The sequence below is a fragment of the Macrobrachium nipponense genome, chromosome 4 (assembly GCF_015104395.2).
Source record: "Macrobrachium nipponense isolate FS-2020 chromosome 4, ASM1510439v2, whole genome shotgun sequence".
NCBI lineage: Eukaryota > Metazoa > Arthropoda > Malacostraca > Decapoda > Palaemonidae > Macrobrachium > Macrobrachium nipponense.
In genome coordinates, this window is record NC_061100.1 from 53,735,669 (window position 1) to 53,754,745 (window position 19,077).

Sequence of the window (19,077 nt, forward strand, 5' to 3'; positions counted from 1 at the left end):
GGACACAAGTACGCGCATTTATATATACATAACCACACACAAAGCTACATATTATATAATATATATATATATATATATATATATATATATATATATATATATATATATATATATAATATATCGAGCTACAAATGTCCTTTAATATCTAATTCGCTCTACATCAGAATTAATATATTTTCATATATGTTTAACCGAAGGGGAATTTATTCAGCGATAATAGAATTGCCGGCCTACGGGCACAAACCATCGACATCTTCAATTCCAGGACTGGCAGTGAAGCCTTAGCCCACCCCGCCACCGCAAGAGGATATAAGTTTATGCCGCCACCCAACTAAAATACCTGCCGCGCTCAGGTATTTGAGATTGTCTTTGTGAGTTTTGGGAAGGCCATAAAAGTAAGGAAGGTTTGGGTTAATGCCTTTAGATTTATCCAATACTTCAATGCTCTTTTTGTCTTGGACAATTAATCTTACTTTCCTGGAAAATTCTGTGGGAACGTTTAGGAGGGGATTTTTTTGTCAATTTGTCGTCCGTGTTTGTCTATGTAATAATAATAATAATAATAATAATAATAATAATAATAATAATAATAATAATAATAATAATAATAATAATAATATGCTTTATTTCAGCTCAGGGCCATATACATTGAATATACAAAATACAGATAGTAACATACACAATCTAGATACATGAGACATGATAAAAAAGAAAAAGAAAATGAATAATCGGCACTTATCCACAAAATAGCTGAGGTAGCATAAAAGCTAGTAATCATAATACTGGTAATAACAGTAATAATATTGGTGAGAGAAAATAATATGCATTGAGAGTAATAACAGTTAGTGCACAAATTATATAACTTAAATTTCAACTAGAGACCTTAGGTGGTTACAGTAGTCAGGTCCAGAGGGCTAAATACAAAAAAGGAATGTAAAAAAAAAAAAACTTTAACTTGATAGTAATCACAGTAATAAAGAAAAATTAGAATAACAGCAATAAATGTAATAATGACAAAAACTGCAGATGACATCTTGCCAATACAGAGATTAAGTCTTTTAGGGAACAAACGCCTTATTTTCCCATCTTTCCCACAATTTAGATCTTCTTCTTGCTTCACTCCTTAGGATGCTTTGTATGAGCGAGTTGCTGCTGTTTCTCACTCGGGTTACCAGACTGGAGATTGTTCGCCTAACAATGATTTTTAAATTCTCCAGGCGGTTTTCTATAAACATCTGTGTGGCGGAGTGGTAGCGGGGAGTGTTTGTGAGGCGTCTCAGAATGTCATTGTGCACAACAGTGATGCGTCTCATGGTCTCTCGGGTATAGCTCGTCCAGAGGGAACACCCATAGATACTGTAGCAGTGCGAGCGGAAGAGCAGCAGTTTCACGTCTTGGTGACAGAAGGCAAACCTCCTAGCAATCATGTTGCCAGCTGCACATAGTTTACGACGCCTCTGTTCAATGTCTGCCGTATCTTTTAGGTCGTCGGTGATAATGTGACCCAAATACGGAAATTCATGCACAAATTCCAGCCGATGGTTTCCAAGGAAAGTTTGTGGTTCTGCAATATGCTTAAGCGATCTCGGGAGCAGCGACATGCACTGGGTCTTGGTTTCGTTGTAGATTATATAAAATTCCTCTACATATTGGCGGCAAGTGTCGATGAGTCGTTGGAGACCTTGCACTGATGGGGAAATCAGAACCATATCGTCGGCGTAACAGAGGTTAATTATAGTTGTTTCATTGACGGTGCATCTGATTGGGAGTGAGTTCAGTTTGACATTCAAGGCATCTGTGTACGTATTAAACAGGTATGGAGAGAGAATGCCCCCTTGCCGAAGCCCGTTTAGGGAGCCGACGGTGTAAGATAATACGTTACCCCATTTGACACAGAAATGCTGTGTGGAGAACCAGCAATGCAAAATGCCAATTAGATACAGGGGTGTACCCCTTTTATGCAGCTTCAGGAAGAGCTTCAGGTAGTTTACTCTGTCAAATGCTTTTCTCACATCTACAAAACAAAGGAAAACAGGAGAGGCTGATGATAGGTAGTAATTCAGCAATTCTTCAGTATGTAGATGCAGGTGTGGGTTGAGTGGTTTGCTTTAAACCTGAACTGGTTGTCAGTGGTGTGTAGAAAGGGGAGAAGTCTCACTAGAAGAACAGACTCAAGTTTCTTCGATGCGATCGTTGTGATTGCAATCGGCCGGTAGTTGCAAGGGTCAGTTACTTCCTTTAGCTTGTTTTTGATTAATGGTATCAAATGGACTAAGAGTAGGGAGTCTGGAAGAAACCGGTGAATTATGCACGCATTGAATAGGGCAGCTAGCAAAATGTAAATTATCGGATAGCAGAATTTGAAGGCCTCTGCAGGAAGACATCACACCCGGGCGATTTATTATTAGGTAGGCTGTTTATGGCATCGCTGATGTTACCTGACGTAATACGGTCTGCAAAATGAAATTGAATGTTGTCAGTAAGGAGGTTATTTACATCCCTTCGGGATATTGTTGAAGTGATCACCCCACATACTTGCGATAGCTTCGTCTCCGACTGCTTCCCCTACTCTCTGTGATAGCATTTTAGTTTTGGGATTTAAGGACTGGGTATCTTTCCAAAGACGAGGATAATCACCAGATTCTAAGTTTTTAGACATTGCATCGGCTCTTAGTTGTTTTTCATTTAACCTGCAGTGCTTAAGAGCAAGTTTGAACTGCGCTCTCGCCTGTCTCATTAGTATATTACGAGAATTACCTTGACGAAATCTGTAGGCAGTCCTGCCCGAAGCAAGCTTTGTCCATGACTACGATTGTGCTATCTTTCTTTGTCGGATCTGCTTATCACAACACTTAATTTTTGTAGCGAGTGGATGGCTGTCATAAATTTGCGGGGGACGTTATTTCTTACTAAGGTCAGTTAAAAGATTTAGTAAAATGCCCTTTAAACACTTTGCTTCACTGCTGTAATTTTGATCCGATATGAATTTATCAAAAGCAACTAGGTTATTTCTACGGTCTGGCATAAGGGCAAAAGGATAAGCCTAGATTTAAGACTAAGCGTTGGTTTACAGTAAGGGGATGTTAGATAAATTGAAAACTTTACCTTGTTTCTCAAGATTATTCCAGGCGCTATTGTTTATTAAATTATTAAGTTATTCAACTTACGGGAAAGTCTGTTGGAATGAGTCGCACTATTATATGCAGCAATGTCGGGAAAAAATGAAATCAAATACTTAAATATGTAGCCCGTTGTGAGGAGACGAAGATTGGTCTCGGTTCCAAATATCACTATGCATGGTACCTAGATGTCCGATTGCAGAGTCCACCTCCCTTCATAACCTCACACAAGTTTTCCTGGAGGAAAGAATTTCAAGCACAAAACACGATATCATTGTACTAAGCAGAATGATATATGGAACCCAGGCTAATCTTCGTATCCTCACAACGGACCACATATACAGGTAACTGGTTTCATTTTGTTCCGATACCACTGCCTATAATAACGCGACTCATTCCAACAGACTTTCCCGTAAGTTAAATAATTTAATAAACAACTAGTTAGTGGAGCCCGGTACCCGGGCGGTGAGGCCGGGTGCCACGGCCCCAGACGATGTGAATGTTCTCTAAAGTAACAGTTATCTAACCCCAGTATTTTTTTTACCGAGCTAACACTTAACTTTTTATTTCATTTTCTTGTTATTTCCTATGTTATTGTGGCTGCCCTTCTAGTCAGAACATAAGAATTCACAATTCAATGTTTTCTGTTAACTACCAACCGAGTGGTAGTTTTTCCGGATTAAATTTTCACCGTATCTTACCATGTTCAGCAACGATTTGAAAATGGCTTGGTCCTTCACCCCTCTTTAACCCCTATTGCTAATAAATTGGTCCGTCAACTGTTAAGCAACGTATGTGGGATTCCGCACCAGTGAAAAGTGCTTACAGACAACAGACAGAAAGACCAAACTACTGTTTTTTGTAGTAAGATAGCGCCTGGAATAAATTTTAGCAACAAGATAAAGTTTTAAATTTATCTAACACCCCCTTTACTGTAAGCCAACAGTTAGTCTTAAATCTTGGCTTTTCCTCTGCCCTTATGCCAGACTTGCTTTTGATAAATTCATATCGGATAAAAATTACTGCCGTGAAGAAATATGTTTAAAAGGCATTATACTGAATGCCTTAATATATATATATATATATATATATATATATATATATATATATATATATATATATATATCCCATATTATTATTTTCACACACACACACACACGCTATATATATATATATATATATATATATATATATATATATATATATATATATATATATATATATATATATATATATATATATCTATATCTATATATATATATATATATATATACTATATATACATATATATATATATATGTATATATATAATGTGTGTGTGTGTGTGTGTGTGTATACTATATATATATATATATATATATATATATATATATATAGTATATATATATATATATCTATATCTATCTATATATATATATACTATTATATATATATATAGATATATATATATATATATATATATAGATATTTGTTTGTGTGATCTGGAAAATGTTTATCAATGACATAAGATGAAAGCATGATAAATATTTTGTTATTTGATCTATACACGAGCGAGGCATTATGCAGTTGCCATTCCTGTTGAACTTAAATTCCTCGGAACTCCATACCGGCTGCAATACGAGACATGAATGTAACAAGAACGACATCGCAGTTGAATAACTCCACCCCCTGTCATATAAACGCACGCGACTGGTGCAGATTCCAAACAATATTATTTTTTACATGTAAGGAATATATATCAATCTTTTTTGGGAATATAATGTTGCGCTCATACTTGCAGAGAGGAAAAAGCGTAACAGCTGATGCCACGACTTCATTTGGAAGTGATTATATATATATATATATATATATATATATATATATATATATATATATATATATATATATATATATGTGTGTGTGTGTGTGTGTGTGTGTGTGTATGTGTGTGTGTGTTTGTGTGTGAGCGTGTGTGTGAATATATAGCCCTATATATGTGCGCGTGTGTGTGTGTGTGTATGTATATATATATATAGTATATATATATATATATATATATATATATATAATATATATATATATATATATATATATATATATATATAGATATAAACCGAAGGGGAAGCCTCAAACGGGATACGTAGCTGGAAGGGTTTGAATGGAGACGTGTTTCATATTGGCGTTTATCCAATGCAACGTTTCAGGGACCAGCCCCATTTTCAAGCTGAAGATTGCACTAATAAAACTAAATTAAATTAAAAATATAAAGCAAATTAAAAGAACACCAACGAAACTCGAGCACCATTTCCAGTAAAGGAAGGAAAACGAGTGACTAATAAAGAGAAACAAAACACGAAGTCATCTCTTGTTTACGCCAGGTACATAGGGGTGGAGGCAGTTTGGTTGTTCAGTTTCGGAACAACCGTTATTATAAAGAGTGATTCGAAGACCGCTAGCTGCTCCTTTTGTAAGGATCTTAAAGTTTTTATATTCAATATTGCTCTTGCGTATCTTTGTGTGGTCACGGATGCTGGACAATTCAGGAAATGATAATATGACTCCAGTACGGAAACTCATCCCCCTATGGCAATGTATTCGGACCTTAAGAAGTATTCTTGGGGCTCCGATATATTTTCCTAGATCACATCTAGGACAAGTATATAAATAGACAATATTAGATGCCATAAGAGGGTTTAACTTGTCTTTATATTTGAAAAGTAGGTCCAGTTGTCAATTGGTTTGTTGGGATCAGCTGACATTTTATGGTAAGAGCAATATTGAATATAAAAACTTTAAGATCCTTACAAAAGCAGCAGCTAGCGGTCTTCGAATCACAGTTTATAATAACGATTGTTCCGAAACTGAACAATCAAACTGCCTCCACCCCTCTGTACCTGGCGTAAACAAGAGATGACTTCGTGTTTTGTTTCTCTATTTTAGTCACTCGTCTTCCTTCCTGTACTGGAAATGGTACTTGAGTTTCGTTGCTGTTCTTTTAATTTGCTTTATATATTGTAATTATGTGTTTTTTAGATGAGAAATTATTTCAATTTTATTTTCTCATTGTAATTTTCAGCTTGAAAATGGGGATGGTCCCTGAAACGTTCCATTCAATAAACGCCAATACGAAACGGAAGTCTCTATTCAAATCCTTCCCGCGCACACACACACACACACACACACAAACACACACACACACACTCATATTTATATATATATATATATATATATATACTACCTATATATATATATATATATATATATATATACATATATATGTAAATGGTATATGTATATATGCATGTATGTTTGTGTGTGCATGTATGTATATTCTAAACAATACAAATGACCATTTACATGTTCCAAGAATACCATGGAAGGAAACATTCGAAACAACTATTATGTGGATTCCACCACTTGTCATATAGTTGTGAAGCTATGGAGAAGCTGAATAAAAACATGGAAAGGATTAACAGTGTTAACGCAAAATGGAAGAACAAAGGATGCAGCGACGAAGGTCACAGGGAGGGACTCCCTCAGGAGGAGACCTAACAGCCGGGTCACAGGCCAGAATCAGGAGAAGTAAGTCGCTCACCATTTGTGTGTATATATACGTCAGACATGTATGTGTTTTCATTCATTGAAGATGGAGGAAGACGTCTCTGAAAGGTTGTAAATAAAGAATCTCCTCTTTTTAACTTTCGTTATCAATGAGGTCGTGTGATATATATATATTATTATATATCTAATAGTGATATATATATATATATATCTATATATATATATATATATATATCTATAATAATATTAATAGTATATATATATCTATTATATATCTTAATTATAATATATTATTTTATAAGATAGATATAGAATATAGATATATATATCTATATATATATATATATACTAGTATGTATATATATATATATATATAGATATATATATATATATATAGTATATATATATATATATAGTATGTGTGTGTGCGTGTGTGTGTGCGTGTGTGTGTGTGTGTTTGTGCGTGTGTGTGTACACTTTTTTCTTATTCAAATTTGTTAAATCTCATAAATAGTTGTGCTAGTCTTTTTATTCCCTAATAACACAATATGTAAGGCATCAATGAGAACTTCAAAGTATCTACAGCACCGCATTGTTGAGCTTTTTCCCAAACGGAGGCAGAATTGCCTGTAATGGAGAAATGTTTTAGGATAATTATTACGTCACTTCCTTTTGTTACTTTAATTACTGTATGCGTCAAAGCATTTTATTCATCGAATGCATTACGTCTAGACACGACAAAAAGTTTAGCAATCTAGTTTTGAGTAGATGATTAGATATATACACATGTAAGAGTATTTTTTATTTTGAGTTACTTGGTGCTTTCTACGCTTATCAGTAGTACGTTTCTGCAGTATTACTTTTTTGAGTTGAATGTATTCTAATCAATTGATTAAACAGTTCGGTGCTTCGTTCCTGATCAAGTTTGTGATTAGTGTAACAATAATGAATATAAAACAACATTAAGGCGAACAAATGGAAATCTTAGTTTTTATTACAAACCTGAACTGACTTATAGGAATAAACTGGTTATATTCGTATAAACAATACTTACTAAATAATAGAAAATGATAGTGCAGAAGAAAAATAAAAACTCACACAACTCACGTTTCTACTATAAGAAATTGGCTGTAGATGTTACATGTTCTTTTAGCTGAGGCCATAGTTACAGAGAAAGAATAATACCGGAGTTGACAACTGTTACTTGTGTTGTATCTGGATGCTGAGAAATCGCCTTTTTCAAGACATCAAGTCCACTTTCGACCTTTCCAAAGCAAGGGTAAGGAGCAGAGGACGGATCGTCTGTGGTGATAATGAAGAACTGTGAGACGCTTTCTTCATCGGGTCCATTCAGTCCCTTCACTAATCCAGCCACACAGGAAGTTCTCTTGTACATTTCATTCTCCATCTCCTGGCTCCAGTTAACTCCTTTCAGAACCGCCTTCCCTCCTACTGAGGCATCTTTTCGTAGTTACCCATTCGTGCTCGTTCCCCCTTCATGCCTCTCTTCTTTATCTCTAGTACCTTGGAATTCGCGTAAGAGGGCCCCATAGATCCGGCACAGAGATGTAAAAAGTTATTCGAGTAATAACCATCAGCAGTCAACTTGATGACCACTCGGCCTTTTATAGTCTCACGGATTCCTATTTCCAGGAATGTTCGGCAAGTGGAGAGGTCCAGCAGTTTCATCGCTTCTTCGTGCTATTAATGATCAAGAAACAATCAAGTTACGAAATGTTATTTTTGTGACACTTAAGATAATAAAGACATTGCTTGTTTGATATTTTTAATTCGGTGTAAAGAAAGATATTTTCTGAGATCAGTTTTTGTATGCCAACATAAAAGCATCATGTTATTGTTGGTAAACGTATCATCTTAAAGAAATTGACATGGCAACACAGTAAACATTTAAAATGGTAAATAATGAAAACGAACGTACAACGGTTTGTGGAGTTTTAAGAAAAAGTTTTTTAGAAGTGAGTTTGGGTACGAGAACCATTTTTTAAACGCCAGTTGTTCGTTACTTTAAACTGTTAGAACAAACAAATGTCAAACAGGCATGGCAGGTGTTTTATATATATATATATATATATATATATATATATATATATATATATATATATATATATATATATATATATATATATATATAAATATATACCAAGATTGAAACACGAGAAGGGAAGCGCCATCTTCATATCAGTAAAGGACACTAAGGCGAAAACTCGGAACAGCATTTTGTACAACTTTTTTGGGGCATGTTTCGAGCATTACTATCACTCGTTATCAACCTACAAAATTAAAATGAATGACATTATAATTCGTGTACACAAATTCACAATGATGTAGCAAAATGACATGTAAACAAATGATAAGAGTAAGTTAGAAGATGACAAATATTAAAAAAAAAATTTTTAGAAAGGGCTAATTGAAACAATTGAGTAAATAGAATAAAATAAGGCAGCGTGCAAATTTAAGTCACAAAAACGGATGGTACAAAGGAACAGTAAATACATTGAGTCAATATACAAACCAGCAGGATGCAGACTAAAAACACAAAAGTGAGGTTACAACCACATTTCTAGCCAAAGAAGGCTTCATTTTAACAGAATATAGAACTTCTAAAATGTCGAGGTCTGTAGGTTCAAACAGGAAAATCATTAATATGTAAAGGGTGACCAGTTTCCTCGCTGCGGTCTCTGATTGCAATGTAAGTAGGTCTTGATAGATAGTTGAATGTACGAAATGACCTACCAAGGTGTTCAAACCATCTGATCCAAGCTGATCTGGTAGTTTTTTTGGTAGTTACAACCACTGCACTGCTATTTATAGATCAGATTAAACTGAAAGCTTGTTGGTATAGGGCCTTTAATAAAAAAAAAATCCTAATTTATTTTGTAAAGTGATATATTTTTTTATATCCAGCTAAGGGTAAACAATGTATAAAATATAAATTAATTGCTTTTCTAAATCGTAACTATGAGTTCTAGTAAAAGTTAAGGGAATAAATAATAGCTTTCTTTACGTTAGCGGTAGTTTTGGGTTGTTTGTTTACACACACACACATACACACACACACACACACACACACACACACACACACACACACACACACACACACACACACACACACATATATATATATATATATATATATATATATATATATATATATATATATATATATATATATATATATATACACACATGCATACATACATACAGATATCAAATAACTCAAATATCCTAGTCTGTGGAGCAATGATCCCATAACATGAGATTAAACATCTTATATTTAGTTAGGAATAGGGAATAAACTTAGTCCATATACAATAAAAAAAAGAAAAAGTCTCTTATTAGTCTGCGAATTTCGACAGGTACTGCTGGTTATCTTTATGTATCAATAAGAGCTACAAACCCCCTGCAGGTTTGATTGAGAACAAAACGGTAGTTTTATCTTTTAGTTACCTTTGATTCTTAATTATACAGACATAAAAATAACTTTGCATTTCCCCAAACAAACTCCAGCGAATAAATGTAATTGTACAGATAATTTTTTTAAACGTTTTTTCAGTGTAGGTAGACGCGTATAAACTTAGCTGTAAGCTGCTTTTTCCTCTTTAGATTTTTTTAAATTCATTAAAGATTTCTTATTGGATTTTTGAGCATCGCATTAATCAAAAAAGATCAAAGAACATCGTGTGTATTTACTGTGGTTACGGCAAATCTTGAAAAATTTTACTATTTGTCTTTGAATAGCCAATACATTCTCTGGATGGCAATATCTGTTGGAAGATGTTTGTTTTCTTTTTACTCCTGAGAGCTCTAAGGCGTATTAAAGGCTTACATGAACCTCTGGTAAGTTATCATCATACGTTTGACTTCACTATTGTTCTCTGAACGTATTTCTTTCTTTTATTTTAACTGCGTTATATAAGTTGGTGTTGTTGCTGTTATAAGAAGTGGTCCTATTTCTAATGGTGCTTTGTAACTTACTGCTCTCTTGCCTCCATACTTTGTCCTTTTAACAGACCTATACCCTCACCTATTTTCCATACTCATTTCTTTTTAAATGAGTTAGTTCCTCATCACTCTTAATCCTGAATCCATATATAGTTTTTGCTTCATTATATATGTCAAATATAATTCCTGAAATATAACTGCTACCTATTTAACTGCCTATTGTCCCAGCCTGTATTCAAAATAGGCATTGCGTGACTGCGCCCAGTCAGTGGTTCTTTCCTTAAATATGCTCTCTATCCTCTCAGTGCACCATAGAGGTAACAAAGGAGCCCCGTTTCTGTCAGGTGTCCATATTCCACATTCAATGTGTGCAGATCAACAGTCCACGGAGTGATAATTTCAGTGAATGACATTGTACCTTGACTACTCAATTCTAGCCACCCACCTCCCATCCACATCAAACACCCCCCGCCCCCCTCCCCCACTACTTTCCCCTTTTCCATTTTTCATAAGTCATGTGAATTCTTTTCGGGCAGTAGATACTGCTGTACCCTATTCTTCTTTGAACCATTTCTTTCACATTCTTCTTTTTTATCATTTATTTCTTTCACTTGTTTTACCTTTTCCTTCTTTTACCCACCCCAACAACTCTACATTCGAAAACTGTTGATATTTATTGGATGACTGTTCAAAATTAATTTGTTTCTCCAATAGGAACAAAAGCAAATGTCAATTTATCAAGAACAACAGCAACGAAAACAAACAGTTCAATAAGATCGCCCAAGTAGTAAGTTTTCCCCTCCCTATAAAAGCGGAAACTTCATTCAGGTAAATTAAATTTTTATGAGAAGAGTTTAAAAGCAAGTTTTCTAAACAAGAAAAGAATATTTATTTTTCATTTAATATTTCTGTTTGTAATATGCAGGGAGATTGTAATGTAATTTATCTTGCCTCCTCATAAATAAATTAGTTGGGGGGTATTTCTTACAAATTTACCACTTCCTTTTAATCTGATACCTTAAGTATTCACATAGTAAATTGTTTCAATAATACTAACATACAAAGTACCTTGTATAATTACCTTGATAAGGAATACGTCACAGTGGATGTGTTTCAGTTCCTTAAGCTGAAATAGAATAATCCTGTTTCTGGAATCCAACTTGACAGAGGCATACCTTCTAATTCCTTGATGGTCCTGAATCGCGAACAGTTTTCCCGCTGCTATGATTTCCCTTAGACAGCTGCTCATCTTTCGAAGGTTTTCAATCTGATGTAAAATATTTCATATAAGGATCAGAAAATTGTGGGAGAAGCTGTCTTATCTACGAAATAGCACAAAGATATAATTATCAATGAAAGATTTAACGGAAGTAAATTTATAAATACCACTGAAGACTGAAGCTTTCACATAATTTCAGTTAAAGTAACAAAAAAAATGTCAATTACTGTTATATATTTTCCATCGCCCCCTTCCTCAGCTATGGCCCTTTGGATAACGCTTATTTTTCTTTGAAACCGGAAAAATGTCTGAAATCATGAAACAAATTAGAGACAAAATCTATAAGTGGAAAAATTTCAAGACGTCCATAATAGGTGACCTTAGCTATGTAATAAGCAAAAATAAAAGCAAATGATATTACACTGACATGAAATTGAGAAAATTATAATATAAATATCGCATGTTTAACTGTGGTTGTATATAAAAAAATGCATACATACATACATATATATGTGTATATGTGTGTGTATATGTGTGTGTGTCAGTACTATTCTACCACAGGGTATTGTTCATTTGATTCGTAAGCCGTGAGCATTTCCTAATGCACATACACTAGGTGATACTGCTTACTATCAATATATTTGTATATATATATATATATATATATATATATATATATATATATATATATATATATATATATATATATATATATATATATATATATATATATATTATATATATATATATATATATATGATATGTATGTATGTATGATATAACTGAATCACGAAGATATGGAACGTGATGAATATACAAATAAACCAACTCAATATAGTCCTGTTCCTTCATGGCATTTGCCTTCATATATATATATTATATATATATATATATATATATATATATATATTATATATATATATATATATATATATATATATATATATATATATATATATATATATATATATATATATATATATATATATATATATATATATATATATATATATATATATATATATATATATATATATATATAATATATATATATATATATATATATATATATATATATATATATATACACTACAAAAGCAGAATGCACGAGATATATATTGAATGTGTTTACTACACTGATACTAACCTGTTTCATCAATGTGATTTCTTTGTCAGCTACTAAACGTTCATCTTTAATATGTTCCAGAAGTTTATTAACAGAAGTATCAACCTCTCTTAACAATTCAGTATTTTGCGAGAGGTTCTGCTGCTCCAACAATAGTTTAATATTATCTTCCTCTATCAATAATGCTTCTAACTTGGATTGTATAAGCTTCTTTATGTTTCCAACCCTCTGAGTCATACTGTCACTTTCGTTCTTTGAGTCTTGTAAAAAAATTTTGAAGCTGCTATCAAATTCTTTGCTGAGATTCAATGCTTCACCTTTCAGCATTTCGGAACTTTTAATGAAATTCAGAACGTCAGCCCTTTCCTTCTCACATTCAGCAAGCTTCCTCTTGCAGAAATCCTTCGGGGAACCCACCCACTCGGCGCGAGAATGGCTCTTGTCCCTCGAGTCCTCGACTCTGTGACCTCTACCAGCGAATTGACGCACTACATCTATAAGACTTCTGTTTATCATGAAATCGTTGACGGAAAGAGCCACGAATTTCTCCCGGCAGAGTGGGCAAGACAAGTGTCCTGAGGAAATGAGTTGCTTGATGCAGGTCGAGCAATATGTATGGGAACAGGGGAGAATTCTCGGACGAAACTCATCTTCGTCATAGAGTTCGTTACATATTCCGCATTCCAGAACATTAAGGTCCTATGAAATACATAGAATAATCAGAAAATTTTCCAAAAATAGCCTTGAGTACTGAAGCCTAGAAAATACATATACAACCGTGCATAGCATTGATTTCTAATATATTTGTGATCAGTAGGCATACTTTATGATATTTTTAAATGTAAGCACACACTATAATATTCGATTCACTCAAACCACTTGGATTCTTGTGCCTACAAGATGTTGTTTGGCGGCCTCTGATTGGCTGGTAGTGGGAGGTAGGTTACTTGCTCATTGCGTCACACTTTCGTTTGTAGCTTAGAAAACGAGCAATATGTTTATATCTCTTCATTTATCTCATGTTTTCCAAAAGATAGAAAAGTTTTGGTCATACCAAAAGATTTGGTATTAATTATACAACTAAATAATCTTTTCATGAAATCAATAAGATAAAACACAAGGAATTACAACGAGTAAAAGTGAAGAAGGAAACATTTCATTATTTATACCTGTTTTTAATTATTATCGGATTTTTAATAATTCATACAATAAAATCACCCTGAATACGCTGGTGCTTTCAGATTTTAGATGCGTGTGATATGTAAAGAGAAAATGAAGAATAGGTCTTAAAATTTTGCTTCAGTACTTAACTCAGCCTGAAAAGAAGTCAATCTTTCCTAATTCTTTGTTTTTTCTTACTTCACTGACTCAAATATGTCACTTATACCTCCTTCGTTTGAAAATATATGCATGTAATAAAATTAGAAACAATATTCTCAAACAACCTGATTAAAGTTTTGACTGAGTTGAAGAGTGTGAAGTCGGTCCACAGAGTTCAACTTCTTTGCTGGACTGAATTCCCCGGGGTCCACCTAGATCTGAGCTAACGATACCAGATGCATCAATTTTATTATTATTATTTTTTCTTTATCAGATATATCCAGACATACTATATAATATTGGATTGAAAATATTCGACAAGCACAATGGGAATTATGTGTATTTAATTACAGAAAATGTAATGATATAACATGGTAAATATTGTCGAAACTGCAACCTTCTTATATCGCTAATTGGCTACTCAAATCTCTCGCTGAGATGACAAAACACAGCTATGACTTGCTTATTTATTAGACTTTGGTCTTGCAGATCACATTCTCTCGGCAATACCGTCAAACTTGAATCATTACGGATGTACCATAATAAAACATATTCTTCATTTTCTCTTTACATATCACACGCATCCAAAATCTTATAGTACCAGCGTATTCTGGGTGGATTTTTTGTATGTAAACATAAGTCTTATTTTATCTTGATCGTTTTAATGATGCAATACCCGATGATAAGTAAAAACAGGTATAAAGAATTAAATGCTTCTCTCTTCACTTTTACAAACGTCTCGTAGGCACAAGAATCAACTTTAAGTGAATCGACTATAGTTTTCTTATCAATAGTGATAAGGTTAAGTTATAATATCCTCATATACGGTATTTCCTTTTTCTTTGTCATCTCTGTTTTCTGAGAAAAGTTTTAATTCATACACATTGTAAAAATTACCTTGAAGTCTTCAACCCGTCTAAACAATGTGTTTCGATGTTAAATGAAAATACTAAATTCTCTAGATTCCGTTAAAAAATGAAATCTTTTGAGTAAGAGGTGAAAATATGTTAAACTGTGGGATTATTTTTTACTATTCACGTTTCTGGGCAGGTTAAAAATGATTGCGAATGTAAACAGGAATAACACACAAACAAGAATCTAAGCTCATTTATGCTTGGTTAACGGGAACAATTTCATAAGTTTATAACTCTTCGTTACTCTTATTAGAAACTCTAAACTATATTAATTATATTTTCTAAATTGGCTGCATTGACCAGTTATTATCGTATTGTTTATTTTATTTGCTCCTATAAGAGGATAGTTAATTTCCAGTAACCTGGGATGTTCTTGACAACATGTTTAATTATTTAGAAGTGTTCAGTTCATTAACGAATTTATGCAGCGCAATATGAAGTAAAATTTGGAATAAGAATCTCGAAATATGAAAGAAAATAAGAGAATGCTTAGAATTTTTATCAAAATAGAAATTAGTCCAATTCACGACCTTCTGTTTATTTAGACACAAAATCGCCTTGTGATTACAATATGCATAGCATTTTCGTTAATTCTTTAATGTATCAGTAGTCACAGAGAGACCCTATGAATAAAACACAGTAATATACAAGGCATATAGTGACTCTTAATCAGGTTGCATCATTGTAATGAATGACAATTCAAGCTAGAATCTGGTGCAATCTCTTACTGATGGAAAAAGGCGAAAGATTAACTCTTACCATGATAATATTGCTCAATTGCCTCTCCGCAAATGTGTTTCCACTTCCCACTTAGTCCAGAAGCCCTCAGGGCTATCGAAAGACGCACTTATGTGTAAGAACAGAGTCCTTGATTTTCACAGCACCAGTACCGACCTCCAAGTTAAACAGAGACATGGCTAATAGAAAACTGCTCTAGACGGGAGATTTGTAATCTTATCGATTTTTCTGGTGTGAGTATGATAAGAAATTTCAAACGAATGTCGACAGACAATCAAACGATTCTAATTTCACTATCATGTTGCTGACGATAACGTTTTACCTTCTTTATATCTTACATATAAATACTTCGCCTATAGTCAGTGATTCATTTAAACGAGAATCTAGTTCCTCTAAAGTAGTCGAATTTATTTTCATCATTGAAAATGAGCTAGCGTACGGCTGATATACACCGACGATAACAGAAACAGATGACAAGTGGACACAAATTTGGCCAAACGAACAAAATTGCAGCATAGAGAATTCTCATTACCATTTAAATTGTGAACAAACTTGCGTATTATGATGATAATAGATCGTCATTGTTATGCAAAAAGAATGCTTTTAAGAATATTTTTTTTTTGTGACAATGTACGCAGAGACTAAGAGATGAATGAAAAAAGGAATAAACGAGAGCAAAATAAATAGAGATCAATTACCAAAAATATAAGTGCAATAAGATAATGCGACGGTGCATGATACTTTAGAGAGGTATCTCAAATATTGGAAATTTTGCTGTTTAGTAGCACAAATAAACTTTACGGATATAATATTTTAGTTAGAAGTAAAACTGCCACGTGTCATCACTGAAAGATGACAGATGTTTGCTTTCTCTCTCTCTCTCTCTCTCTCTCTCTCTCTCTCTCTCTCTCTCTCTCTCTCGATATATATATATATATATATATATATAATATATATATATATATATATATGTGTGTGTGTGTGTGTGTGTGTATGTGTATCTATCTATATAATATATATATATATATATATATATATATATATATATATATATATATATATATATATATAGTGTGTGTGTGTGTGTGTGTGTTGTGTGTGTGTGTGTGTACTTATTTAAAAAGGCTCTACAGTGTTTAAAATTGATACGAGATGGATAAAAGTTATCAGTAGAGTACCTACATAAAAACACAATTCCATGGGATCACTTTCACAATGAAATTGAGTTTTTATGTAGGTACTTTACTGATAACTTTAATCCATTTCTTATATATATATATATATAAACATATATGGCGTGATTTATTTTTAAGACGAGATATCAGTAACATAAAAATATCCCTGGATAAAATTTCTCTCTCTCTCTCTCTCTCTCTCTCTCTCTCTCTCTCTCTCTCTCTCTCTCTTTCCATTAGACCTAAGACATCATATTTTCCTTTCATTTTCTTCAGAGATTTTGCCTCATTAACCAAGATATTCGCTCCCTCTAAAGAAATCTCAGAATTCTGAGCGTAATGAAGATTCCCATATTTCTTGTAAAATAAAGGAAAGATTCGTTTTTGTAGGTATGAAACTTTTTACAGGAAATTAGTGATGATTATGGAAAGTTCGTTTGACATTAACGTCTTATTCTATAATTGTAGATGAAAAGGTGACGGAAGGAAATTATTCTCACTTGTTGTAAGACCCAAACTTATCTGGACAGAATGAGTAATATTTTAGAATGAATCAATTGTCATATAAGAATAATCATGACGGTTAAAATACTATTTTGATATATAGGTTGCTTGAAGATTCGAAAAGTAATATTGACAATTTCCAATGAAGAAATGAGTCCTATACTTATTGTTCATGAAGTCGTGACTTTTAGTTTCATATAAAGAAATAAAAAATGCAGTCATTTCTTATACCGAAAGACTAATTATAAAGTAAGAGATAGACTCATGCATGAGCATGAAAGAAAAAATCATCTGGTTTAATAAAACTGATAAATTTCTTTTCCCACTGAGTCTGTCTTACTAAAGTCTAGTGAGGATAACTGAAAGCATTGGTAAGAAACTAATAAACTGCATCCTCGCTGCCAAATTCAACAACACTTGCACACACACAAATGCACCTATATATATATATATATATATATATATATATATATATATATATATATATATATATATATATATATATATATATATATATATATATATATATATATGTGTGTGTGTGTGTGTGTGTGTGTGTGTGTGTGTCTGTGTGTATGTATAAATAAATGTATGCATGTACATATGTATACGTGTGTGTGTGTAAGTTCGATTATATCATGGGAAAAAGCCATCTACAAAACTGGGAGACGTTGCTGAATGGTGCACAGGTTGGTTCTAGCTTGTCCGGTTAGTGTGGTTCGCACGGACTGTCTCTCACAAATCTGTACTGGAGTAAATGAGTTCCTGTGTCTAGTGGTACCTAGAGAGAGAGAGCTTAGAGATAGCAAGACCTTCCTTACAAGCTTGCTGAGAAACAGCCAAAGGGCAAAATGCTTGTTTCAAAAGAGAAAGAGTGCATCCGTGAATCAGTAGACTGCATTTATAAATATACAGAAATAATATGGATCATGAGATGCATCTGAACTAAACAGGTCGAAGGTGAATTAATCGTATAAAGTGAGTTATGCTTTATTTTGAAATAATGCGATATCTTTTATATGACAGATAAACGACTAGCATTTCTCTAAAGATGAATAGGAAATCGAAAAGAATGGAGAAAACGACATGAAAATTAATATGCTTAGCTTGTTGGTAGAGCACCCATAAGTACGTAATCACCTAAAAATAACAAATTCACTCTATTTGTCGCCACAGACAAATAGAGTGAATTCAGTAGCCGAAATGCGAAGATCTACATTTTAAAGTTATGATTCGAACTTAAGGAAGTAATAAGTAAAGGCACAAAATATTTCTTGCATTTTGATTGCGTCGCTAGATATTCCAAAACAAGTTTCTGAGAAATGCGATAAAATCTCCTGTGCACTTCTATATCACTATTTATCAGTGATAATCGGAGTCAGTTGATAAGAACGCGGTGTTTTGTAATAAGATGCTCTTTTTTTATAAAATTTCAAAATACTCTGGTGATAAAAGTGAT

At 33.2% G+C, this 19,077-nt stretch overlaps 1 protein-coding gene across 3 annotated transcripts; it reads right to left on the bottom strand.

Annotated features, from left to right (window-relative positions):
- Window positions 1-602: 602 nt before the first annotated feature.
- Window positions 603-16,111, bottom strand: LOC135210929 (E3 ubiquitin-protein ligase TRIM13-like). 3 transcript variants are annotated; one of them, XR_010313593.1, is made up of 6 exons: window positions 15,961-16,111; window positions 12,989-13,666; window positions 12,069-12,149; window positions 11,704-11,889; window positions 7,767-8,360; window positions 603-2,453 (listed from the first exon to the last, which is right to left on the bottom strand). XR_010313593.1 is itself a non-coding variant. In XM_064243902.1 (5 exons), exons 1-5 carry the CDS (start codon window positions 15,961-15,963, stop codon window positions 8,109-8,111), a joined length of 1,200 nt encoding a protein of 399 aa, XP_064099972.1. In that variant the 5' UTR covers window positions 15,964-16,111; the 3' UTR covers window positions 7,449-8,108. The 3 variants fall into 3 exon arrangements, 2 of the variants coding, with proteins under 2 accessions (XP_064099972.1, XP_064099973.1); XM_064243902.1 differs by lacking the exon at window positions 603-2,453 and having other exon boundaries at window positions 7,449-8,360; XM_064243903.1 differs by lacking the exon at window positions 603-2,453 and having other exon boundaries at window positions 8,206-8,360; window positions 11,798-11,889.
- Between the last annotated feature and the right edge of the window lie 2,966 nt (window positions 16,112-19,077).

Coding starts and splice junctions, on each gene's coding strand:
- LOC135210929 (XM_064243902.1), bottom strand. Junction 12,150..12,988: donor AAATCACATTGATGAAACAG/GTTAGTATCAGT, acceptor TCATGATTTCAG/ACATTTTTCCGGTTTCAAAG. Junction 11,890..12,068: donor GCGATGGAAAATATATAACA/GTAATTGACATT, acceptor ATTTTACATCAG/ATTGAAAACCTTCGAAAGAT.